Source organism: Thamnophis elegans, chromosome 1, assembly GCF_009769535.1.
Source record: "Thamnophis elegans isolate rThaEle1 chromosome 1, rThaEle1.pri, whole genome shotgun sequence".
NCBI classification, from domain to species: Eukaryota; Metazoa; Chordata; class Lepidosauria; order Squamata; family Colubridae; genus Thamnophis; species Thamnophis elegans.
Window position 1 is genome coordinate 14408099 of NC_045541.1, and position 25853 is coordinate 14433951.

A 25853-nucleotide genomic window follows, 5' to 3' on the forward strand; every position below is an offset into this window, starting at 1 on the left:
CAAGTCCCAGAATTCCCCAGCCATCAAGGGTTGAAGTCCACAGGTCTAAACGTTGCCAAGATTGGATACCCCTGGCATAGAGTTACATTCTCCCAGAAGGAACTGGGAACTGGGGAAGGCTTCTAGACTGAGATTTCTCACTTTGGTTCCCTACGTTGAGGCATTGACCCACAGAATCTTTTATCCATTTCAGTTTGTGCCCCAGGATTTCCCCTAGATTCCTCTCTTAGTAACTCAGATCTTTTCTGAAGCCATCCCAACCATGCGCTCCATTTAGATGGTTGGCATATCTATTGGCTTTTTAGAAAAGCTTTAAAAGCATAACTTCTGTAATGGGATTTGATTATTTTAAAAGGCTTTTAAACGCATGCTTTTTTCAATTGGTGAAGATTTATTTTTTTAACCTATTTGCTTTCACTACATTGTATGTTTTTATTGTAAACCCCGAAGAGATTTCAGTAGTAAACTTGCATATAAGCAAGTTTAGGAAATGATTCAGTTGATTAAAGACATTTTGTATGTTCGAAGACTGGCACAAGATTAACTTGCTTTGTTTGTTTCTTTAAAACCCAGGAATGCCTGTACTATAAGGTAAGAAAATATAAATGATGGAGTTTTAAGTATAATTACACTTTGCTTCTTACTATTTCACCTGCGGTTCTCAATCTTACTGGGATATGTTTTCTAGCAACCGCAGATTTGTTCTGTGTGGGACTCATATAAAAGCAATGAACATGGATGAGTCTGCAAACGGGAACCTTTCAGTGGAATTTCGACATTTGGTAAATCACTTTTTTATTTTATTTTGGCACAGGAATTGGAAATCCTTGCTTGCTTCTCAACATTTATGGATATGGCATTCCTGTTAATTGTATACTGAGAGTTTCCATTGAACTTGGTATAACTTAATTAGAAGCAGTCTACTGATCGAATCCCTGCCACTGCCAGCTAGGTTCAAACTGTGACCAATAACTAGATGCATGTTTGCATCTAACTTTTATAGGTTTCTAGCATTAACTGTTGTGGTTAGTTGCAAAGTCGTGTCCAACTCATCGCAACCTCATGGACAACGTTCCTCTAAGCCTTCCTGTCCTCTACCACCACCACCCCGGAGTCCATTTAAGTTCATGCTGACTATTTCAGTGACTCCATCCAGCCACCTCATTCTTTGTTGTCCCATTCTTCTTTTACCCTCAATCTTTCCCAGCATTAGGCTCTTCTCCAGTGAGTCCTTCCTTCTCATTAGGTTTCCAAAGTATTTGATGAGTTCTTCCTTCTCATTAGGTGGTCAACGTATTTGAGGGATGAGGGATGGGTGAACTGTGGAATGGGTGTGGATAATTCATAAGATCAGAGCAAATATGGCAATGGACCTGCACTTTTTTCCCTCCGTTATTAGCACAATTGGAAGAAATCACTCAAAAGAAAACACCTCTTTAGGAAGAGAAAAACAGCAGCATTGGTTCCTTTAATTATAGCAATAGCAACAGCAATAGCAATAGCAATTATTACCTCCTGCCGCTCAGATAGTCTTATTAATGTTATTATTAAAGTATATTAAATAGAAATATGAATTTAATTGTCAAGTGGCCTTACTAATCAGAAAGGAACAAGTATTTCTCCAAAAGGCATTTCTCTAACAAGATTCTTGTTATCTTAAAGTCTGTGTTGAGTCGTCATGTGTTTTGGTATGCATGAGGTTGTAACTTTTCTAGAAATTGTAAATGAGGAAAAGAATGGTTGTTTTTTATTTTTGGAAAAAACACAAAAACTAGAAATATGTAAAATATATTTACTTATACTTTAATATCCTTTGTAGATATAAATGCATAATAGATACTGCTGCTAATGTCTACCTCTGTTTGGGGGCTCAGAGATATGAGGAAGAAAGGAGCAAATCCAGCTACTTTTAAATTAAAAGTAAACAAGAAAAACAAATTTATGAACAGGGGCCAAATAATTCTTTTTGTGGGAAAACAACCCTGCACCTCAAATATGGAAATGCATCCTTAAATACAAAGACAACCTTGCATTTCCTCCTTTGAGGGGTAAAAATACAGAGAGATTCACTGAGTTGCATAGAACATATCCTCTCTGTATGCAGGAATTATCTTCTGAGACTATAACTAGCTTCTGTGGAAATTGCAATTCATAGCTTTTAGACACCATATTGGGGACAAAAAATTCACAGCAATATAGAAACACTTTTCTTTATTATTTTAAAAAAGAAATATCTCTGAATTGTTTTAACAAAACCAAAACTGTATTTGACAGAAATAGAATTTGTTTCAATTTTATCTACAGAGTAGAATTTTTTTTGGAAAAAAAAAGATTTTGTTGTCACCAGCTGAATGTGCTTTATTTAGACCACATTATGTTGAACTATGAACTCACCTCTCATCTATTCTTTCATAGTAATGTAGTTTGTTGGAATATAGTAAACCTACTCTATATACACTTCTATATGACTTTTACTCAAAGAATCAGTTGATATGAACAAATAAAATATTATTTCTCATTATGATGAGAAAGTCCAGGATATGATGAGTTGGGGTTTTGGTTTTTTTTTTTTTTTTTTAGAAAAGTAGGTTAACAAAACTCCTGCTCGGTATTTAATAATGGAATTACTATTCAGCTTGTCACAAGCAGTTTCAGGACTTTCTCTTCAGTTTTATTTTAGCTGTATGTGCTATATTCTTTTCTCTCTCTTTTCTCTTGTTTTATTCTACCCAAGTGTCAAATGTCTCTCCCTCTATCCACCCCACACTACCCTTATCTTTCTAGTTATCTTCTTCATAAGGAAGTGGTCAGTTTATTCTTTACTTACGTTGTATAGAACAAGCAATAACCTTTTCACCGTACTCTCTGTTTTTCTCCAGATTTTGGAAACAACAGCAATAAAAGAAACAAAAGAACCCTCCCTTCCTCCTTGGCACTTTTCTATTTATTTCCTATACTCTCAAAATATGAGGCATGTTCCTTTAAACTGCTGTTAACAGATAGACTTGCCCTTTGCAATCCACAGGTGCTTAGGTGGGAGATGCAGAAAAGGCTCCCTTTGAAGGAAGCACTGCTTGTCATAAACTTTTATTGCTATGGATTTTTATGAAGTTGTTCCACATATTGAGAGAAGATAATATCTGTGGAGAATTTATTTTTATGCACTCAAAATGCACAGCTATGAACGGTAAAATTACAGGTAGTCCTCAACTTACAAGAATTCAATTAGAGGCCGTTTGAAAAAGTGATTTATGATAGTTTTTTCACACTTATGACTATTGCAGCATCCCCATAGTCAACGTGATCGAAATTCAAATGCTTGGGAACTGGTTCATATTTATGACAGTTGTAGGGTCCTGGAGTCATGTGATCCCTTTTTGCGACCTTCTGATAAGTAAAGTCAACGGGGAACCCAGTTTCACTTAATAACCCTGTTACTAACTTCACTGCAGTGATTCATTTAACAACAGTGACAAGAAGGATTGTAAAATGTTTGGCTTAGCAACACAAACTTTGGATTCAATTGTGATTGTAAGTTAAGCACTACCTGTAGATACAGAATACTTCAGCATAGAGATTCCCCCAGTATTGTTAGCTTGCTAGTAATAGATTTTAATGGTTCTTAAGAACAAAATATTATACATGGGAAGGAAGTATATGTAAACATTATAAAGCAGCTGAATAAAAGCAAACAGACAAATTAATAATCATAGCAAAATATAGCATGGGAGTTGTTGGTGTACTTTTCATTTTTTAGAAGTAGCTGAATTAAGTCACTCGAAAACAATGAAATACATTTCAGAGAAGTCAAACGATAGGCATCAATCGCCCATATCATTTTACTCTAATATTTATTGGTGAATATTGAATCTCATTATTAAACATTTCTGTGAGTAAACGTTTTGCCTATTGATGTTGGTCTTATATTTTAATTCTTTTAGCAGCCAAAAGAAATGAAAGCAAGTGGCGCAAACAAAGGAAATGAGGTAGGAAGAAATAATGGACTGAGCTCTGGCTGTAGCATAATCCTATTAACTTTTGTTAGATCAAAGAAAATAATACTATATGGCGACCTATGGCACGCGGGCCACAGGTGGCAGACAGAGCATTTTCTGAGGGCACACATGGCGTTGCTCTGTCAACTCCAGCGCATATGTGCATGCTGGCCAGATGACTTTCAGCCTTGATTTTCGACGATTTTTCGGGAACGGACTTCCGGTTTGCACGTTGGGCTGCTTTTTGCCTTCCGGAAGCAAAAAACTTGCAAACCAGAAATTCGACTTCCGGTTTGCATGTTGGGCCATTTTTCACCCTCCCTAGGCTCCTAGAAAACTTCTGGAGCCTGGGTAGGGTGAAAAGCGGACCTACTGGGCTCACCGGAAGTCAGAAAATGGGCTGTTTTGGGCCTCCGGTGGGGGCGGGGAAAGCAGTTTTCGCCCTACCCAGGCTGCAAGAAAGCCGTGCGCGCATGCGTGGGGCAGCGGCAGGGGGGCTGTCATGCATGCATGCACAGAGGGCACGGCACAGGGAAGCATTAAATTATGGTGGTGGGCACCACAATTTCGCCATTACCGCTATATAGCATTTCAGCCTATTATCTAAGGAACAAAATAATGCTGCAATATTTGAAACATAAATGCTAATATTTTCTAAGGCCTATTATCTAAGAAGGAATAACCTAAAGTGGTTAAATTGATTCCAGACACATATAATGGCACCATGTTTTACTATTTTTTACTATTTGTTACAATGTATTATGTACTTGTTCAAAGACAGGTAAATCTGTCTTAATGATGAACACCCTAAATTCAGACAAAAGACTATTTTTGAAGAGAAAAATTGTACAAATGGAATCTAAGAATCTGAATAACCAGTTTTTAAATAACAAAGTCATACTAAAATGTTTATTGTCCCCATTTAAGTTCAATGAAAGAAAATAGCTCTGTGGCTCCCTCTTCTGGTCTTTTTTGTCACCTGTAATTTACCAAATGAAAATACAGAATAGTATCTGTAATATGCACATTTGAGTTTGAAATTAATATATAACTCTATGCAATGACCACGGTCCCTTTGTCGAGTAAGGTGGACTACGTTTAAATTTAATAAATATACAAATAAATAAATGTACTGTTGTGCTCACCTTCAGTTCCACTTCTGTGATTTGAGGATATGAACAAGATTTTTGCAATGACCATTATGCTTTAGCAAAACAATTAAATATTTCTAAATGTTATGAGGCAGGCATAGCAATAGCACTTAGATTTATATACCGCTTTACAGTGCTTTACAGTCCCCTTCGGGGGGAAAGGGCGGCATATAAATAAAATAAACATAAAAATAAACATTAAACAGCACCTTCTAAGCCGTTTACATAGTCAGCATATTGATCCCAACAATCTGGGTCCTCATTTTACCCACCTCGGAAGGATGGAAAGCTGAATCAACCTTGAGCCTGGCGAGATTTGAACTGCCAAATTGCAGGCTGCCAGCAGTCAGCAGAAGTAGCCTGCAGTATTGCACTCTAACCACTGTGCCATCATGGTTCTATTTTAACAGTTTTAATCCATGTCATTTAAAAACTATTATTCCTCTTTTCAGATTTCCCAAATGGTAACTGAAGAACTACATTCAATCACTTTTGAAACACAGATCTGCTTATGTGGGCTGACTATAGATTTGGAAGTAAGTGTTTTTGAACCAGGCTGAATGAATGGGGAAACATTTGAATTAGAAATAATGCATACTACTCACTAGCCTTGTGCTAATGGATTATATTCAGCTGATCAAATAAGACTGTTTTGAAGACATCTGTGCCTCTCCCAAGTAACCAAAAATGTAATCTGACCTATCAGTTAAATATGTAGAAAGAGAGGCTAATCTAATTGCAAATAATTGCTGTTTTTTTTAAAAAAAAAAAATCTACATAATTATTTGCTGAAGCCTGATTCTTAATTGTTGGTGAATAGACCAATATGATTAATTTTGTTTTATCAAGGGACAACTCTGTCTGCCTGAGCCATGTCAGCTAAGCAAAAATGGATTCCTAAATAGTTAGTTATACTCTTGGCAGGTAAACAATACCATATTTTCTTTTTTCTAATTGGAGGTGAAACATGCAAACCATTATTTGCAGTAAAACTCTTGGAACGTTTTGCCTATTATCATTGTCAACAAAGGATCAGATTAGATGAGTCATTGAACAAATTCAATGAAGCTCTTTATAATGTGTATAAGGTGCTATAATACTGTCATAATGGTTAATATTTCATTACAATAAAATCCCTGACTTGTCTGTTACAATGTTATTACAAAATAATGAATCGTGTTGTATTTGCCAACTGTGTGGTGCTTGAACGAGTAAGTACCTGTTTTTGGAGCCAAATATAGGAGGGATTATAAAATAGCATGAACAGATCTTATACGGTTTTCATTTCTTGGGTTTTTTTGCATCTGTAACTTCTGATACAAAGTGACCTAGATTCTCTGCTAGGAATAGGAACTTGAAAACCAACTACTCGGTTGAAGAGTTCAGTTAGAATTTTGTGCTCTATGCAGACTTGTTCCTTCAGCTAAATTTGCCCTTTACTTCTTCTTTCTCATCCCACATTGAAAACAAAAACTGAAAATTAAATAGCTAACAAAACTAACTGCATTAGTTGTAAATTCCCAGCACAAATTTGCATATGGTACTTTAGCAGTTGTCTAATTTATTTCAAATACAAAATTGCTTACGAGGTAAATTAGGTTACCTTTTGCATAACCTCTTAAATATAACCCAGCAAGGGGGTGGTGTGTTCAAAAACAGATCATGCCAGACTAATCTTATTGCATTCTTTGACAAAATGACAAAATTAGTGGACCAGAGGAATGCTGTCGATATAGTTTACTTAGACTTCAGTAAGGCATTTGATAAGGTAGACCATAACCTACTACTAGATAAAGTAGAAGAATGTGGGTTAGACAGCATCACCACCAGATGGATTCGTAACTGGCTGACCAACCACACTCAACGTATAGTCCTCAATGGAACTGCATCTACATGGAGGGAAGTATGCAGTGGAGTACCCCAAGGCTCTGTTTTAGGCCCAGTACTCTTCAACATCTTCATCAATGATTTGGATGAGGGAATAAATGAGGAACTCATCAAATTTGCAGATGACACCAAGCTGGCAGGAATAGCCAGAAGATAGGCTTAAGATACAGAAGGATCTTGACAAACTTGAACATTGGGCACTATCTAACAAAATGAAATTCAATGGTGAAAAGAATAAGGTTCTACATTTAGGCAAGAAAAACAAAATGCACAGGTACAGTATATGTGGTACCTTGCTCAATAGTAGTAACTGTGAGAGGGATCTTGGAGTCCTAGTGTACAACCATTTAAATATGAGCCAGCAGTGTGCAGCAGCTGCCAAAAAGCCAACATAGTTCTAGGCTACATAAACAGAGGGAATAGAATCAAGATCATGTGAAGTGTTAATACCACTTTATAATGCCTTTGTAAGGCCACACTCGGAATACTGCATTCAGTTTTGGTCGCCACAATGTAGAAAAGATGTGGAGACTCTAGAAAGAGTGCAGAGAAGAGCAACAACGATGATTAGGGGACTGGAGACTAAAACATATGAAGAACGGTTGCAGGAACTGGGTATGTCTAGTTTAATGAAAAGAAGGACTAGAGGAGACATGATAGCAGTGTTCCAATATCTCAGGGGTTGCCACAAAGAAGAGGGAGTCAAACCATTCTCCAAAGCACCTGAGGGCAGGACAAGAAGCAATGGGTGGAAACTAATCAAGGAGAGAAGCAACTTAGAACTAAGGAAAAATTTCCTGACAGTTAGAACAATTAATCAGTGGAACAGCTTGCCTCCAGAAGTTGTGAATGCCCCAACATTGGAAGCCTTTAAGAAGATGCTGGATAGCCATTTGTCTGAAATGGTATAGGGTTTCCTGCCTAGGCAGGGGGTTGGACTAGAAGACCTCCAAGGTGCCTTCCAACTCTTCTATTGTATTGTATAGTGACCCGACAAATGCGCGCCCCACAAATGTGCGGCGACAACACCGCGACATCGAAAGTACGCCCACCAAAGGGCGCCGACAAAACCGCGCTCACAAAAGCGCGATTAGGGTTTTTAGGTTAGGTTAATGTTGTTTTTGCGTTGTTTTCGTGTTGTTTCTGATGGCACGCTTTTGTAGGCGCGCATTTGTCAACACGCTTTAGTGGGTGCGCTTTTGACATCACGGTGTTGTCACCGCGGTTTCGTCAGCGCGCATTTGTCGGGCGCGCATTTGTTGGTGAACCGTATTGTATATCCAGTTTTCAATAGTCAATCCTTGCAAAAATTTGAGAGAGCATATTCTCAGCATATTCTCCTTTCTAACTTCTCACAATGCAGTTGTTGTGGAACTGCAATCTATTCCCCAGGCTATTAAATCTTGCTCTGTTCTGTATCTACATTGATTTCTTCATCTATCTTTCTCAATAGACAAGCTGTTTACCAGTGGTGATGATTTCTAATGTCAGCCAATTGCCTAATGCTTGGGCTTCCGTCATATGGTACAACTTGTCCACAAGTGAACTCCAGGTACATTTTGCATAGCCAATATCTTTTTCACAAGCTGAGTCAGTGGTGGGTTTCAAAAATTGTTCGAACCTACCCTGTGGGTGTGGCCTTCTTTGTGGGAGTGGCTTGCTGCCCATGTGACCGGATGGGGGTGGCTTGCCGCCCATGTGACCGGATATGAAGATGCCGACGACACCTGTCAGAACCCCCTTAAATTACCTCACACACAGCACTGGGATGCATAAGAATAGGATGTAAACTTGTTTTTTAAAAGGCATCTTTGGTTTGCGTTAAAACACACGCAATGTTCTGATTGCACCACAAACGCGGTAGTCATCCTTACCTTTCACAGAGGCACTGAGTTTTATAAATATGAGCATGATAGTGTAGAATAATCATATCCAAGGACCAGTGGTGGGTTTCAAAAATTTTTGGAACCTCTTCTGTAGGTGTGGCCTGCTTTCCGGGTCCACTGGTGGAACCTCTCCTAACCGGTTCGGTAGATTTGACAAACCGCTTCTACCGAATAGGTGCGAACTGGCAGGAACCCACCTCTGAGCTGAGTATAAAAGCAAGTAAGTCTCGTTAGCCTTCTTTCCTGTGATGTGCAGGTAGTCCTGGACTTACAACAGTTCATTTAGTTCAAAGTTACAACAGCACTGGAAAAAAAAGTGACTTATGACCGCTTTTCACACTTGCCATCTTTGTAGCATCCCCATAGACATGTGATCAAAATCCAGATGCTTGGCATCTGATTAATATGACCTCTTGACAAGCAAAGTCAACGCGGGAGCCAAATTCACTTAACAACTATGTTGCTAACTTATCAACAGAGCCGAGGTGGCGTAGTGGTTAAATGCAGCACTGCAGGCCACTTCAGCTGACTGTTATCTGCAGTTCGGTGATTCAAATCTCACCGGCTCAAGGTTGACTCAGCCTTCCATCCTTCCGAGGAGGGTAAAATGAGGACCCAGACTGTGGGGGTGATATGCTGACTCTGTAAACCGCTTAGAGAGGGCTGAAAGCCCTATGAAGTGGTATATAAGTCTAACTGCTATTGCTACTGCTAGGATTCACTTAACAATTGTGGCAAGAAAGGTCACACCAAACTCACTTAACAAATATCTCTCTTGACAACAGAAAATTTGGGTTCAATTGTGGCCATGTGTCAAGGACTACCTGTAGTTCGTTGATCAGCAGAAAAGATTAATAGGTATATATGACCTTCAGCTAATTTTTTCCCGAGGAGCCTTCCTTCCCTGGGTCAAAACCTCTTTTGCAAATGGAAATAACTATTCCATTTACAAAATCTGTATGCATGTTTATGCTCCACATTTTTTAAAATAGGTGTGTTTTAATAGATAATTTCCTCCATATTTCTTTATGTTCTTGTTCATTTATGAGCATACCTTTTCCCTAATATAGATATTTTTGAAGGCTATTTTTTTTGACCTTTTGAAGAAGTGCAAATGCACTGTCTTTCACTTTCTTTTTGTTTGTAAAATTAAAAATATGAATTTAAAGGTGTTTTCAAAAGTGCATGTTGTCTTTTAAGACTGCAGTAGCCAGTAAAGCAATTGGCTTAATATTGCATATTTCATAGCTGAAATTAATAAAGCAAAATAAAAATTACTACATCCACTACAAGAAGAATTATGGACTTAAAAGCACCATAGACCTGCAGCCAGCCATTTGCATAAAGACAAAGATATAGCAATAGCAGTTAGACTTATATACCGCTTCATAGGGCTTTCAGCCCTCTCTAAGCAGTTTACAGAGTCAGCATATTGCCCCCAACAACAATCCGGGTCCTCATTTTACCCACCTTGGAAGGATGGAAGGCTGAGTCAACCCTGAGCTGGTGAGATTTGAACAGTCGAACTGCAGAACTGCAGTCAGCTGAAGTAGCCTGCAGTGCTGCATTTAACCACTGTGCCACCTCGGCTATTTAACATTGTACAGTAAAACTGAATTATAACTGCCTGTTTTGCCTCTAAAAAGACTTGTTTTAAAATTTCTGAAGTGTAAAACATCACCATATTATTTGAAACCTACTAATATCCTTATTTTAATTATGCAACTGATGGTTTCCTTCCAGAGTCTCCAAAAATGAACTACGTAGGGCTTTTGACGTTATTTAAAGGCCTTGAATTTTCACAATATTTAAATATAATTATTATTCTTTCCCCTATCGTTGGGCCCTCAGAGGCTCCCAGCAGTTTATAGTAATGCACAAAAACAGGAAATGGATCTAATCATATTCTGTATTAATTTTTATTTGGCTGCAGAACTTGGCTTTCTTTAATAATCCAATCCCTGTCACTTTGAGTCAACTCTTAGAAGTCCTGAGCTGGCAGTTTTCATCATATGTTGGCCGTGGACTGAATTCTGATCAACTCGGTATGCTGGCAGAAAAGATAACAGGTGGGAACCAAGACTGTGCTTTGCCTTATCAGACTAAAGAAGTATGTATACAATGTCCCATCCAATGTTTAACATGGACATGAGAATTTCAATTAAGAGTAGTAGAAAAGAGTCTTTGCTTTGAAGTTCCAGTTAAGAAAACAGGTTTCTCTTTTTAAACTATCATGACTTCATTTGAAAACAAGTGAATTTTTTGAAAGACATTACCCACACTTTTTTCTATTTATATTTTAGGGCAACAGATTACTTCTGGGGATTATCAGCTTTCATGGTCAAAGTTCTGTAAGGTACTGGATGTCATTACTACATCTCGTTTTCAAAATGTTACTTTCCTGCTTTTTTTATTATATAAGCTTGATCTTGCAGTATCACAGGACCTTTCTATAAGGGTCTTATTTTTGTCTTTAGAACCTTTTTGTATCCTTATGTGAAATTTCTATAAGTAACCTTACTGTTAAAATGCGTTCTCCCTATTGCAAATACAATGGTTAGTGGGTTTACCTTGCTTCAGGAGTGAATGGGTGGCTGTACTATTTGGAAAAGAAACTACTTGTTAAATGCTACAGAGCAATTTTTAAATGTATTGACAATGTTTTTAAAAAGGAACAGTGGAAAAGTTAAGACTGAGATAGTTTACATTTTTTCTCTTAAAAAATACTGGAAACACCTGTAGAAGACACATTCATAAAATGCTTGAGCAAAACCAGCAAAACTAGTTTCTGTTTAGGATTTTTTTTTTAACTCAAAAGACAATTGTGAGATAATAATAGAAATGATTTGGATATTTTGGAATATTTGGAACAACATAATGAAAAACAAGCTTCTCTGATACTGTAAGATGGAGAAAAGGCCTTTGGAAGTTTGAAGTGGACTTTTTTATTTGGAGTTCTGGAATATATGAACCTTGAAGATAATTCTATTAAATGAGTAACATTAATTTCATTTCTCAGAAAGCACAAAAAATAGTTAATCAAGAACTATCAAAGTCTTGTGAAATTCAAAAAGGGACACGACAAGGACTGGCAAAAAATATGTTCTGCTCAAGTGTGAATTGGTTCTGTCTGTGGGGAATGTAAACTGAAATTCTAAAGAAAGAGCCTAAGATATATTATGCCTTGCAAAAAAAAATCAAAGTATTGCTTAAACCAAATATTGGTTTAAATATTTGGAAAAAAAATATTGACTTGTAAAATTCATTGCCCTCATTGACTAATAGAGTATTCAGCTAGGTGAGTTTGAGTTCTTACTAGGAAAAGGCATATGTATTTTAAAAGGCATAATGGAGACCTCTTAGAGTGATACCCAAGAGTGAAATACAGCCATTAAAGATTACTGTTATTAAAAAATGCAACTATTAAGGAACACTTGTACAGAGCTAATGTCACTGTTTTAAAAAGAGGGGAAATTCTGATCATTTCATCTGACTCAGGTACAGAAGATGCTAGCTAGAATAGATAAAACTGATCTATAAGCACCTTGAAGAAAATACGTTAAAGTACCTGGGCTCGTTTGAGAGTCTTGCCAGATCAAACTTATTTCATTTTTTTTTTCTCATGTAAATGTGTTTTATTTTCCATTTCCATTTTCGTACAGTCACACATATGCTGTACAGAACCGGGGCCATATAACATTAAACAATAAACACAGCCATTCCTCTTGTCAATAATACCCCCCAAAATAGAAACCCAATGTACCTCTTCGACCCTCCATACACCCTTTCTTTCACCCCCCTCCAACTTTCCGTCTTCCCACCATCATTCCCCTCTACCCTACTTCCCCTCCCCCTCTACCACACCTCTCTCCCAATACACTCCCTCCCTTCCTTACCCTCCCTCCAATCCTCTCTCCCACCCTCTCTACCCCTCTTTCTTCTATCCCTCTACTCCTCCCTTCGGTGTATTTCTACTATCTATTAATATATTCAGCTTGTCCTATTTTTACACTGGAATTAAAGAGCAACAGTATACAAGTGCAATCGTGTTACTTTAAAATCTAGCACATACTATATATCCCCCCTCCCCCCTCCCCCATAAGACCCCACCTCCCTTCCCCCCCCCCGACTTCCCAGAGCCCATACACGGTGTAGCTTTTAAACAAACACAGTCTAAAATATATTAAGACAAAGGAAATAAAAAAAAGAAAGTCAATAACATCTCTGCGTTGAACTCAGCTTCTTCCTGTTGCACAAACTTTGAGCAGTTTAAATTATTCCTAATCTTAAGCATAGGCTATCTGGAATTTCTTAGTCCCGTATTTGTTTTGTGTATAGTCAATCCATTTTTTCCAGTCTCGTTTATATCTCTCATTTGAGTGGTCTTTAAGATATGCCGATATTTTAGCCATCTCGGCTAGGTTTATAACTTTCAAACTTATTTCATTTTTTAATAACTCCCTTAATAGATTTAGAATTATAGGTAGTCCTTGTAATTCAACCTTACAACAACAATTGGGTCCAAAATTTCTGTTGCTAAGCAAGATAATTGTTAAGTGAATTTTGCTCAATTTTATGACCTTTCTTTCCACAGATGTTAATAGAATCATTGTACTTGTTAAGTTAATAACATGGTTGTTCCCCATTTACTTTGCTTTTCAGAAGGTTGCAAAAGGTGATCACATGATTCCAAGACACTGAAACCATCATAAATACATGCTAGTTGCCAAGCAACCAAAATTTGATCATATGATTATTAGGATGCTGCAATCGTCATGTGTGTGAAAAACAGTCATAAGTCACTTTTTTTGCAGTGCAATTGTAACTTTGAATGGTAACTAACTGAATGCTTGTAAGTCAAGGACTACCTGTATGTAGATATAATATATCTAGGTTTCTTTCATGATAATAAATGAATATATAGCCCTCTTAAAAATCATTGTGAGAGATTACAATTTTTGCTTATTGGCTGCTTGCTTGGCAACTGTTCAAAGTTATAATGGTGCTGAAAAAGGAATCTTACAATAGATCTTCAAAGTTGCAGCTTTTCAGCATCCGTACAATCAACGTGATTTCAATGTCAGTGCTTTGCAACTGGTGACCATTTACAATTCATTGCTGACTTCTAACAAGCAAAGTCAATGGGGAAGCTGGCAGGAAGTCCCAAGTGGCAGTCCTGTGATGTCACACTTAATAACCCACAATGATTTGACTAACAAGTTCAGGTTTTCAGTCCCAATTGTGGTTGGTAAGCGAGGACTACCTTTACTCAGCAATAGTTCCTCTTTAGATGGAAAATGGCAGTAGATGGCTGTGTGCTTTATATTTCAACCTTTTTGTAAATGACTTAAATGATGTGAGCTTATTGATGTTGTACTTAAATATATTGTTTCATTTATACTATACCCAAATTCATTTTGTAAACAGGAACACTTGCCTGGTAAATCATTTACATTTTGGGCGTGGCTTGAAGCAATCTTGGATCTGATTAAAAAACACATTCTTCCTCTTTGGATTGATGGGTAAGCAGCATTTTTGCAAAAGTATAGCCGGGGAGGGAGAGAAGCTTTGCTTGTGCAAAAAAAAAAAAAAAAGAAGATAAATATAATTGATAGTCAGCAAATCCATAGGGAAGAATTAGTTGGCCGAATTCTGGTTCTGTTACCTTGATCCAATTTGCACTTAGCAGAATTCTGTGATCAGAATCCAAAATGTAATATTCTTGATATTTTGCTGCAGAAATAATTCAGTAATAGGTTAATGGTAAAGGTTCCCCTCGCACATGCGTGCTAGTCGTTCCTGACTCTAGGGGGGCGGTGCTCATCTCTGTTTCAAAGCCGAAAAGCCAGCACTGTCCGAAGATGTCTCTGTGGTCATGTGGCCGCATGAGTAAACGCCAAAGGCGTACGGAACGCTGTTACCTTCCACCAAAGGTGGTTCCTATTTTTCTACTTGCATTTTTACATGCTTTCAAACTGCTAGGTTGGCAGAAGCTTGGACCAATTAGCATATGACTTGAAAGTATCACTATTATTAATCCTCCAATAGTATTTACTTATTTTTTTTAAAGAGGTTTGGGAGACATTAATGATGGTGGGAAATGCAATGGCAGAGGAAGGGAGATCGAGGAAGTGGTTCACAAAAAGAAGCTTTTGTTCTACCTGGAGAAAGAAGCAGATTCTCTTTCAAATTCAAACACACGTTGAAACTTGTGCCTGTATCAATGCAGCTTCCTTGGCAGCAGTATAGAAGTGGTTTCTTGCTGCTTCTTCCAGGATGTTTTGTTGTTGTTAATCTCCCAATGTAGCCTGCAAACTGGGACGTTCTTGATGGTTTCTCATCTGAGTAATAATCAGATGATTATTTTTTCCAGTTTTTTTCCAGATCAGCCAAAAATAGTTAAATGTTGTCACCTGCTCAGCTACCAGACAAAATACCATTCCTGTATTTGTGTCAATGACAATTGAAAAATAAATTCCTTCCTCCACGGCCACTTCCATAATCATCTGTGGTCTTTTGTTCTTTTGTTAGACTGTAAGACTGATTAATCCTGTAGATCTTTGTCTGCCAACCAGAAATTATCTGGGATTATCATATAACATTTTCCTAGGTGAATTCCACAGTCCTTTTCTACACGTATGCATCAGGGGTGGGTTTCTCGCCCCGTTCCAACCGGTTCGGTTGGAACGGGGCCGGCGGCGTCCTTGTGCACGCATGCGTACTAGCGTCTGCGTGACGCTCCAGCTGCTCCTGGAGGATCGCGCAGGCGCTGTATGCGTCCTGCGCATGCGTAGAAGCGCAGAACTCGTCAAAACTGGGTAAGGACCACAGGCAGGCGGGCGCGCCCTTCGCCGTTCCCGGAAGTTACTTACTTCCGGGTTCGCCGACCAACCGGTTCGCAGGGACCACCGCGAACCGGTTGAAACCCACCCCTGGTATGCATCCACATAAAGTTGTACTTTCCTATCCTGTTTGCAGGTATATAATGGGTTTTGTGAACAAAGGAAAGGAGCGAGCTTTGCTGAAAGACAAGAAACCTGGGACGTTTTTGCTGAGGTTTAGTGAAAGTAATTTAGGAGGGATTACGTTTACCTGGGTATCCCAGTCTGAAAATGGTAAGTTCTGTACTGCTAAAATACATAGCACTCCACTTTATCTTCATCTTTCCTTTCTGATTCCTTAAATCCTTTGTGGATAGATACAAAAGAATTCTGATCCTTTGATCTGACATGCTGAACTACTGATGCTTGATTCGATTTGGCAGTATTTGTGGATTTGGCATTTTATGTTCAAGTTGTGCTTTGTCCTTTTTGTTTACTTGTTTACAAAATCTGCAAACCTATCCTCTTATTAATTTGATTACCATATATGATAGTGCTCCTTATAACTCTATATCCTCTTATTAACAACTCTGTTATCTTCGCAGGGGAAGTGAAATTTCACTCTGTTGAACCGTATAACAAAGGCCGCTTAACTGCCCTGCCATTTGCAGACATATTACGAGATTACAAAGTTATTTCGACAGATAATATTCCTGAAAACCCATTGCAGTATCTTTATCCCAATATCCCCAAAGACAAAGCTTTTGGAAAGCACTACAGCTCTCAGCCTAATGAAGGTCAGAAATTATTCTGAAGTCTTCCCTTCCCTTAACTGAGCTAAATGTGTGAAATGACCTCCTCCTACATACCCAGAATCTCCTACACTTTTTTTAGTCATGATCCAGATTTAACTTGCATCATATTTTACATTTAGTATCAAGACCTACAGAAGGAGGAACCAAAGGTTATGTCCCCTCTGTCTTCATTCCAGTCTCCAAAATGTGAGTAATCATTCTTATTTGTTTCAGTTGTTATTTTCTAAAGCAATTAATATAGGAAACTTAGCAAACTTTGCTGCAGGATGTTGTTCTTTAACTGAGATGTTAAAACATACTGAAAAAACCAAACTTTAAAAAAAATTAATTTGATTGAGAGAAATGGGGCGATGGGATGAAAGGAAAGACATTGCAAACATATGAGAACAATAAAAGTAAGGTGTTACAAAGTATATCATGTTTCACTCACTAAACATAATTGTCTTTTTTTTTAAAGTCTGAGTAATTCCACAGATCCACCTTCTCCATCAGATCTTCTTCCCATGTCACCAAGTGTTTATGCTGTTTTGAGAGAACACTTGAGCCCTTCTGTAATGGAAACTGCTGTAAGTTACACAGGCTTTGTTTCTTTTTATTTTATTTTTAGAATAGAATAGAATAGCATTCTTTATTGGCCAAGTATGATTGGACACACAAGGAATTTGTCTGGTGCATATACTCTCAGTATTCATAAATTAGTGATAGTCATAGGCTATTAAATGAGCAATCAAATCATACTAGGAAACCTTATAAAACAATATAAATAGTAAAGATAAAAGCAACAAGGTTATAGTCATAAGTGAGAGGACATAGGTAATGGGAAGGATGAGAAGAAGAATAGTAATACAATCTTAGTAAATAGTTTGACAGTGTTGTGGGAATTAGTTGTTTAGCAGAGTGATGGCATTCGGGGGGAAAACTCTCCTTGTGTCTATTTGTTCTGGTGTGCAGTGCCCTATAGCATCGTTTTGAGGGTAGAAGTTGAAACAATTTATGTCCAAGATGTGAGGGGTCTGTAGAAATTTTTCGCAGCCCTCTTTTTGACTCATGGAGTATACAGGTCCTCAATGGAAGGCAGGTTGGTAGTAATTGTTTTTTTCTGCAGCTTTAATTATCCGTTGAAGACTGTGTCTGTCTTGTTTGGTTGCAGAGCCAAACAAGATGACAGGCTCAATAATTCCTCTGTAGAACTGTATCAGCAGCTCCTTGGGCAATTTGAGCTTTCTGAGTTGGCGCAGAAAGAACATTCTTTGTTGTGCTTTTTGGATGACGTTTTTGATGCTAGGTGTCCATTTTAAGTCTTGAGATATGATAGAACCTAGAAACTTTAAGGTGTGTACTGTTGATACTGTGTTGTCTAGTATTGTAAGAGGTGGGTAGTATAGGAGGGTTTCCTTAAAATCTACCACCATTTACCATGGTTTTACAAGCAGGTACTGAAAAATGACTGATTCATGAGAAATAATAAGCTATCTTAATTATCAGAGCTTATTGTTATAACTGTTTAATAAAAAAGTGTCGATTTGCAAATGCTGCTATTTCTTTAGTTTGATTCTTCATACATCGCTAAGGTTTGCCGTTGAGAATATCTTTATTGGGGGAATGATAGCAACTTGAATATACAGAACTTTAAAAAGTCAATTCAGGAAGGTGAAAATCATTTTATAAACAAGTAAATGCAACTGAAAGTGGAAATATAGCAAAAGGTGCATTTACAAAGGCAGATACTCAGGTTATATCACAATCATTTTGGGCTGTCGCAACTCAAATTATTTCCGACCAATTTAAGGACATTGGTGGTTCAGTACAATTATTGAAGCTTTCCCCAAAGATTAACAGCGCTTGATTACTATTTCAGGTGGATTCCTTAAAAATGAGATGCTGAAACTATTCAAAAGCTTAGAAGCTTAGAACCTGGGCCAACAAACAGAGATAAAATAGATAGATGCTAGATAAAACTAAAAATTGATAAAACTAGATAAAATATATTGGTTAAAAATTGGAATGTATTATTTAAAAAAAAAACAATTCTTCAGAGAGAAATACTTTTTGACAGAAAGCATTGCTTTTATTTATGAAATTCATTTTCCTTATTTTTTTTTTATCCTGTTAGTTTATTAGTGACTCAAAATTTAAACAATACAATTTGTAATTCTTGCCAGACCTTTACTTCTTACAGATTTCAAATACTTTTTCACTAATTTCAGTTTCCTTCTCTGGAAGCTAATGAGATGGGCACGTATAACATCATTCTGAATGCAGTAATAGCAATTTGAAATGTTTATGGAAGTTGTTTATTCAAAACATATTTTAGCCCAAATGCTATCTACTTTTTCAGACAACCTGCCTGCCAGAGCTACTTTATTTTATTCTGGTTCCATCCTTTTCACCCTTCTTTGTTTTCTGCTTATCTTAAGTTCTACAGATGCAGATACAAATATCGTGCCCTTTGGTACCCTTCTACTTTTTTCACAAAGAATCCAAATTTGCAATGAAATCAGTTGAAACTGACATAAGTAAATGGCATCCACCAATGTTATTTTATAGCCTATGCAGTAGACACTTCAGTTTTGATGTACAAGTTAACATATTCTTGAAAGTGTTGGTAGTCCTGTGGTTACAGTCATTTGTTTAATAACTGTTCAAAGTTACGAAGGATCTGAACCAGGGAGATTTACTACTTGTCCTTGAAGTTGTGGTTATTGTAGCATCCCTGCAGTCACCTGACCACGATTCGGACACTTGGCCACCATCTCTCAATTATGATGATTGCAGCTTCCTGCAGTCATGTGATCATTTATCACCTTTCCTGCCAGCTTTCCAGAAAGTCAATGGGGAAGTCGGCAGGAAGTTGCAAGCCATTTCTGCTCCTGCCACTTTTTCTCCCAAGGAACTCCTATCTGTGGCACTTGCTCTCACCCTCCATAGCACCCACCTGTAGCAACTTCTGGCCCACTCACACTCTGTAGTACCCACTTGGCCATAATTCTTGCTTATCAGGCTGCTTATCTGGGACTGCTATGTCTTCTCACATTGCGGTCACATGAGGTTCTCATTTAATGACTTATGTGGTCTTTGGGTTATGACAGCAACAAAAATTGGGGGATTGCTATTACTAAGTCATGCACTCATGTGATATCGGGTTTTATAACTGCACTGCTTAGCAATGGAAATTCCAGTCTCGTTTGTCATCGCAACCCAAAGTTATCTAATAAAACAAATGAAAATGGCATGGACATAATTACTGGTACCCTGAACCTATTCCGTAGATATTTCGCAGCACACTGTTTTGAGGCAATAACTGCAATGTACTTCCTGTAACTCTGAATAAAATTTCCATACTTCTCAACTGGCAATTTGTCCCGTTGTTCTTGAACAAATCGTTCTGGTTAGTGGATTCAGATCCGAATTCATAGCAGGCCACTTCAGAACAAACAAATGTTTGCTTTTTAACCATTTTTGGTTTTCTTAGGTATATGGTTTAGATCAGTGTTTCTCAACCTTGGCAACTTGAAGATGTCTGGACTTCAACTCCCAGAATTCCCCAGCCAGCAAATGCTGGCTGGGGAATTCTGGGAGTTGAAGTCCGGACATCTTCAAGTTGCCAAGGTTGAGAAACACTGGTTTAAATTATTATCTTGCCTAAGGACCTATGACCTAGAACTAACACAGAGCTTTCTAACACTGGAGCATTACTCCAGAATGCCTTGATAACCTTCTGCTTTTCTTGTGCTTTGCTCAGATTCAAAGCACTCAGTGCTGGAGTTAGCAAAGCAACCCTATAACATTAGGGAGTGTTCTCCATGTTTTACAACAGGGATGGTGTTTTTGTCCTTAAAGACATTGTTTTCTTCTTCTTCTTCTGTGAACCTAGAGCTGCTGTGACTTACCTAAAAGCTCCACTTTTGTTTCATCTGTCCAAAGTCTGTAGGAGGACTGTAGCTTGTCAACATGCATTTTATCAAACTCCAGTCTGGGCTTTTTGTGTCTGTCTTTCAGACGTGAGATCTTCTATCATGAAGGCCATTTTCACTCAGGCAGTGTGGGATGGTATAACTCAATATTGTTGTACAGGTGGTACTCAACATACAACAGTTCATTTAGTGACCCTTCAAAGTTAAAACAGCACTGAAAAAAGTGTCTTATGAGTGTTTTTCAGAGTTATCGCCTTTGCAGCATCCCCATGATCATGTGATCAGAATTCAGATGCTTGGGAACTGGTTCATATATATGAAGGTTGCAGTGTCCCAGGATCATGTGATCCCCTTTTCCGACTTCTTGACAAGCAAAGTCAATGAGGAAACCAGATTCCCTTAACAAACAAATTACTTATCAACTGCAGTGATTCACTTAACAGTAGAAGCAAGAAAGGTAAATGGGGCAAAATTCATTTTGAACTCAATTGTCATAAGTTGAGGACTGCCTGTACCTTGATCTTGGTGGTCAGCCACAATCTGTTCTGAAGTTTTCCTTGGTCCTTTCTCCCATCAGTCAATCTTTCTCTTGATATCGGGATCAATTTTCCTCTTGCAGCCACATCCAGGGAGACTGACTACTGATTCCCATGGACTTTAAACTTATTGATAATATTCACATCCAAGATCACAGGAACATGAAACTGTTTGGAGATGGTTTTGTAGCTTTTCCCTTTACCATGCTTGGCTATTATCTTCCTCCTCAGACGTCTCCCTACTTTCATTTTCCTGTCCATGTTCATTATGCTGTACACGATACAAAATGCCTGAGTATTTTTCTCCATTCAGATAAGCGGAATGACCGATGTGAGATTGAAGACATCTGTGATACTAATTAAAATAAGTAGCTTCTTTGAGAAGTCACTAAAATCCAATGTCTTTTAACTTCTAAGGAGTATCAATCATTATGTCCATGGCATTTTCATTTTTTTAAAATTACTTACAAGAATAAGTTGAATCCTCTTGGGATTATAATTATTTTTAAGAAGCTGCAGTTCACATTGCATTTTAAGAAAAAAAATCTATTAATTCCAACAAACTTGTATCTTTTTTCTCTTATAGTTGAATTCTCCGTATACAGCTGAATGACATTCAGATACTGAAGATTTTGAAATGCAAATGAACATGTTTGTATGTATTAATATGTGTTTATAAGAGAATGTTCTTCATTTTCCTATACTGTAAATATATTTTCCCAAGCGATATACAGAATTCTCATCTTGATTGTAACTCCTAATTTGCTTTAAAAAATATTTGATCTGGTTCAGATATTGGTTTGACATGGCTAGAATGAATCTCATATATTGTACTATTCAAACTTTCATTGATATAACTAGGTTGAATTCGCATATCACACAAACTCTAATGTTAATTTAATCTGATTTATCATGTATATATTGAACATCACATTAACCAAAATTTACGGTCAATTTTGTTCCATGGATCTATCCACTTGTGGCTTATTCAATTAAGATATTTTTCATTTCCAAAATTTAGATATTAGAGAAATTGATTTATTCAAACCTGAAAATAAAAACATTATTTCATGTGTGAAGAATAGGAAGTGAGATACCCAAGTTACTTAAATGCAAGATTAATGCAATATTTTCATAGTTCAATAGTTTAGGTCAGATGCTTAGTCCAATCCACACACAACAAAATTAGGCTTTTTCAATATATCCTAATTTTTTGTGATAGTTCAATATGCTTTTATACCAAATTGTTTACAAGTGACAAAGTTTCAAGACAGCATATTATGGAAATTCAACAGCAGTGTGATTGAAAGTGAAACACATCATATTGTAGATTCGTATTTAAAGCCAGGTTACTGTAATAACAAAATTGAATTAACAGTCATCTGAAATCCAGAGCGGAAATTAGATAATCCCTAGATTATCTAGTTTCCTCAGAAAGTGATGTTCCTCATCAGGAAATGAAATTCTTCCCAATATTTTAAACTTGTATACATGTTACATGATTATGCTATATTTTTCCAATGCTATTGCACAAAAATCTGATTTTATATAAACACTTTCTAACTTTATTTATTGAGTTACTTGTTTTTTTTTTGCTTGCTTATGATGTTTATAGCTCTCCAATCCACCCATTCTTACAATTCCCCAATATATATATAAAAAATTACAATCACATAATGATTCTGTAGAACTAGGAATGACAGGAATAACTGAGATAATAGTACACTTCCTATAGTACACTTCAATACGAGACACCCTGAATTACTTACCTGTAACTCCAAGAACACCCTCTAATTATGGGTTTCTTAACATTTTAAGGAACACTCAAACTAGTGCAAGCTTATCTTTCTTTAATTTTTACAAAAAAAGAAAATCCCAATTACTTCTCCTCCCCCCCGCCACCAAGCAGGTTATACTTTTGAGCCTTTCTCCTTCTCACTGTGTTATCCTAACTCTCAAGGTTAGCTACCATCGTTAGAGAAAAGCCACTCTAGCAAAGGGGGGGTGTCTTCATTTTATTTATTTATTTATTTATTTATTTATTTATTTATTTATTTATTTATTTGTTTGTCTTGTATTTGTCCTCCCGGAGGACTCTGGGCAGCTCACAAAAGACAAGGGAAAGGGGGAAAAATGAGACAAGACAACATATTAAAAACGAAACCAACATTCACAATTTCCGTGGAGGTAAATGCTTCTCAGCCCCCCCCCCCCCCCCCAGCCTGCTGGAACAGCCAGAACTTGGTGGCTTTGTGGAAGGCCGGGAGGGTAGTAAGGATCCGGATCTCAACAGGGAGCTCATTCCAGAGGGCCAGAGCTGCAACAGAGAAGGCTCTCCCCCGGGGAGATGGAATCCGGAGGAGACCTAACCTGTGCGATCTAATTGGTCTGAGAGGGGTAATCGGCAGGAGGCGGTCTCTCAGGTATCCAGGTCCGATGCCATGTAGGGCTTTATAGGTAGCGACCAGCACCTTGAAGCGGATTCGGAGACTAATAGGTAGCCAGTGCAGCTCACGGAGGATAGGTGTAACGTGGGTGTACCTTGGTGCACCCACAATCGCTCGTGCGGCTACATTCTGGACTAATTGGAGTCTTCGAACACTCTTCAAGGGCAGCCCCATGTAGAGCGCATTACAATAATCCAGTCTTGAGGTCACAAGGGCATGAGTGACTGTCTGAAGGGCCTCCCGATCCAGGTAGGGTCGCAATTGGTGCACCAGGGGGACCTGGGCAAAGGTCCCCCTGGTCACAGCCGACAGATGGTGTTCTAAAGTCAGCTGTGGGTCCAGGAGGACTCCCAAATTTGATTTTATCACAGGTCATTTTACTAGTCTTTGCAGAGGCTGTCTTTATGAGACAATAAAGATCATTTTGAGGGGTGAAGTAGAGAAGGGAAGCAACCATCTAATCTATGCCACTTATCAAACTCTTTGCCATGGGAATCTTCATTTAAATTTTGCCACTGCTATGATAAAAGCCATTGACTGTCACACAAGGGGCTTCTATATCAGGACATTCCATTTAGTACAATGTGTGTTAACAATTATGACTTCCTTACAAAAGCAGCAGCAATAGTTAAGAAAGACAAATTTGCTATGAAAACTATTCATGGGTTCTAAAGTGAAGAGTGCATAAAGGGGAAGGTATTTGGCCTTTTTGACATATGACTTTATGAAAATCCCTAAAGTTTACCGCTGTGAAGGTTCAAAGTTTACAGTTTACATCTAAACTCAAAGTGAAGCTGGTTTATTGTGACTTTCAAACAGGCCTGAAACTAGTTTAAAGCAAATTGCAGTGTATCCAGAATTGGGCCCTTCAGGCAGTTAGAAAAAGGATCTCTTCATCATCAATTTGCCAAAAATGTTTTATTTGCGCTTTGCCTCTGGGAAAATTTTGAGATAAACTATGTTTTGAGGTGAAAATGATACAGTAATGTATTGTTTTGGTTCTTAACTTTATTATTATAGAATAGCTCGGTACAGTACAGCAAAACCAACAGCATTCTAAGATCTCATTGTGCGGAACAATTATTAGCCATAGAAATAAAAAATGTTCTCTTTCATGATGCCTACAAAACTTTAAATGCTGAGAAAGCAAAGTTGGCTGACTTTAGCGTGACTGTTTTGTGTCAAGTAGGTCAGATTCTTGTGCTGTCCTGATTTTTCTCAGTACTGTAAACTCTTTTGTGCTTCTGGAAAATCCCTTTTTGCTATGATCAGCCAGATGGGAGGAGCCCTTCACAGAAGTTATCAAGACCAACTGACTATAAGAAGCAACGGCCTGCAAGAAAGTGCCGTCTCCTTTGCTTTGACTGCCAAGGTTATCACCATCAAAGGGATCTCCGCTTTCAGAGGTTCCCATAAAGGCTATTTTCATAAACTCTGATTACAAAGAAAAGTATGTCAATTTTTGCCGTTGATTTGTTTTTAGAAATATTGGTCAGCAACGTTCAAAACACTAAGGCAGCACAATGGGTAATAATGAAAGAAGCGAACTAGGAAAGTCCCAAATGCTAATTGCGTCTCAGTTGTAAATTTAAACTTTTATGCCAGGTAAGCCATTTTCTCACAGGATGTGCGGGGTGGGGTTGCAAACCTGCTTGCATAAGTGTGTTTTCTCTGCATTAGATAACCAAGGTCCAGTACCACCTTTCTCTTACTGCCCATTCCAAGTTCTGCTCCAAGTATCAACTACCACAGCTGAAATCTACTCCGTTTCCCCCAAAATAAGAACCTTTCCAGATAATAAGCCCAATTGGGCTTTTGAGTGCATGTGCATATACCCTCCCCCGAAAATAAGCCCTCCCTAAAAATATTGCAACACAGCAGCAGCCATGAGGTGACCATGCCTGCTGCCTCTAGCACCTCAAAAATAAAAACCTCTCCCTAAAAATAAGGCCAAGTACTTATTTCGGGGTACTTATTTCGTACTTATTTCAGGGTTCAAAAGAAAATAAGACCCTGTCTTGTTTTTGGGGAAACACAGTATTTCTCTGCATGGCTGTACATTATGCCATTTGAAAAATTTCTGGTTCACCTGGTCTCTCCGCTCCAATTATTCTTTTTTTAAAGTAAATTTCTTTTCCATTTTCATAACATATAATCACATGTATACTATTGCATAGCCAGAATCATTTTGTATTATTAAATGTTTAGCAATAGCAATAGCAGTTAGACTTATTTACCGCTTCATAGGGCTTTCAGCCTTCTCTAAGCGGTTTACAGAGTCAGCATATCGCCCCCACAGTCTGGGTCCTCATTTCACCCACCTCGGAAGGATGGAAGGCTGAGTCAACCTTGAGCCGGTGAGATTAGAACCGCTGAACTGCAGATAACAGTCAGCTGAAGT

At 37.9% G+C, this 25853-nt stretch overlaps 1 protein-coding gene across 1 annotated transcript in view; it reads left to right on the forward strand.

Annotated features, from left to right (window-relative positions):
• STAT4 (signal transducer and activator of transcription 4) overlaps window positions 1-21936 on the forward strand; it is a 47478-nt gene extending 25542 nt beyond the window's left edge. Inside the window, exons 12-24 of the mRNA XM_032235509.1 lie at window positions 574-591; window positions 689-782; window positions 3942-3986; window positions 5599-5682; window positions 8487-8585; window positions 10853-10988; window positions 11223-11275; window positions 14347-14441; window positions 15898-16034; window positions 16346-16537; window positions 16675-16741; window positions 17013-17121; window positions 21592-21936. Coding sequence (XP_032091400.1) covers window positions 574-591; window positions 689-782; window positions 3942-3986; window positions 5599-5682; window positions 8487-8585; window positions 10853-10988; window positions 11223-11275; window positions 14347-14441; window positions 15898-16034; window positions 16346-16537; window positions 16675-16741; window positions 17013-17121; window positions 21592-21618 — 1156 coding nt within the window. The 3' untranslated portion in view covers window positions 21619-21936. The remainder of the gene's footprint in view (window positions 1-573; window positions 592-688; window positions 783-3941; window positions 3987-5598; window positions 5683-8486; window positions 8586-10852; window positions 10989-11222; window positions 11276-14346; window positions 14442-15897; window positions 16035-16345; window positions 16538-16674; window positions 16742-17012; window positions 17122-21591) is intronic.
• The last annotated feature ends 3917 nt before the right edge of the window (window positions 21937-25853 follow it).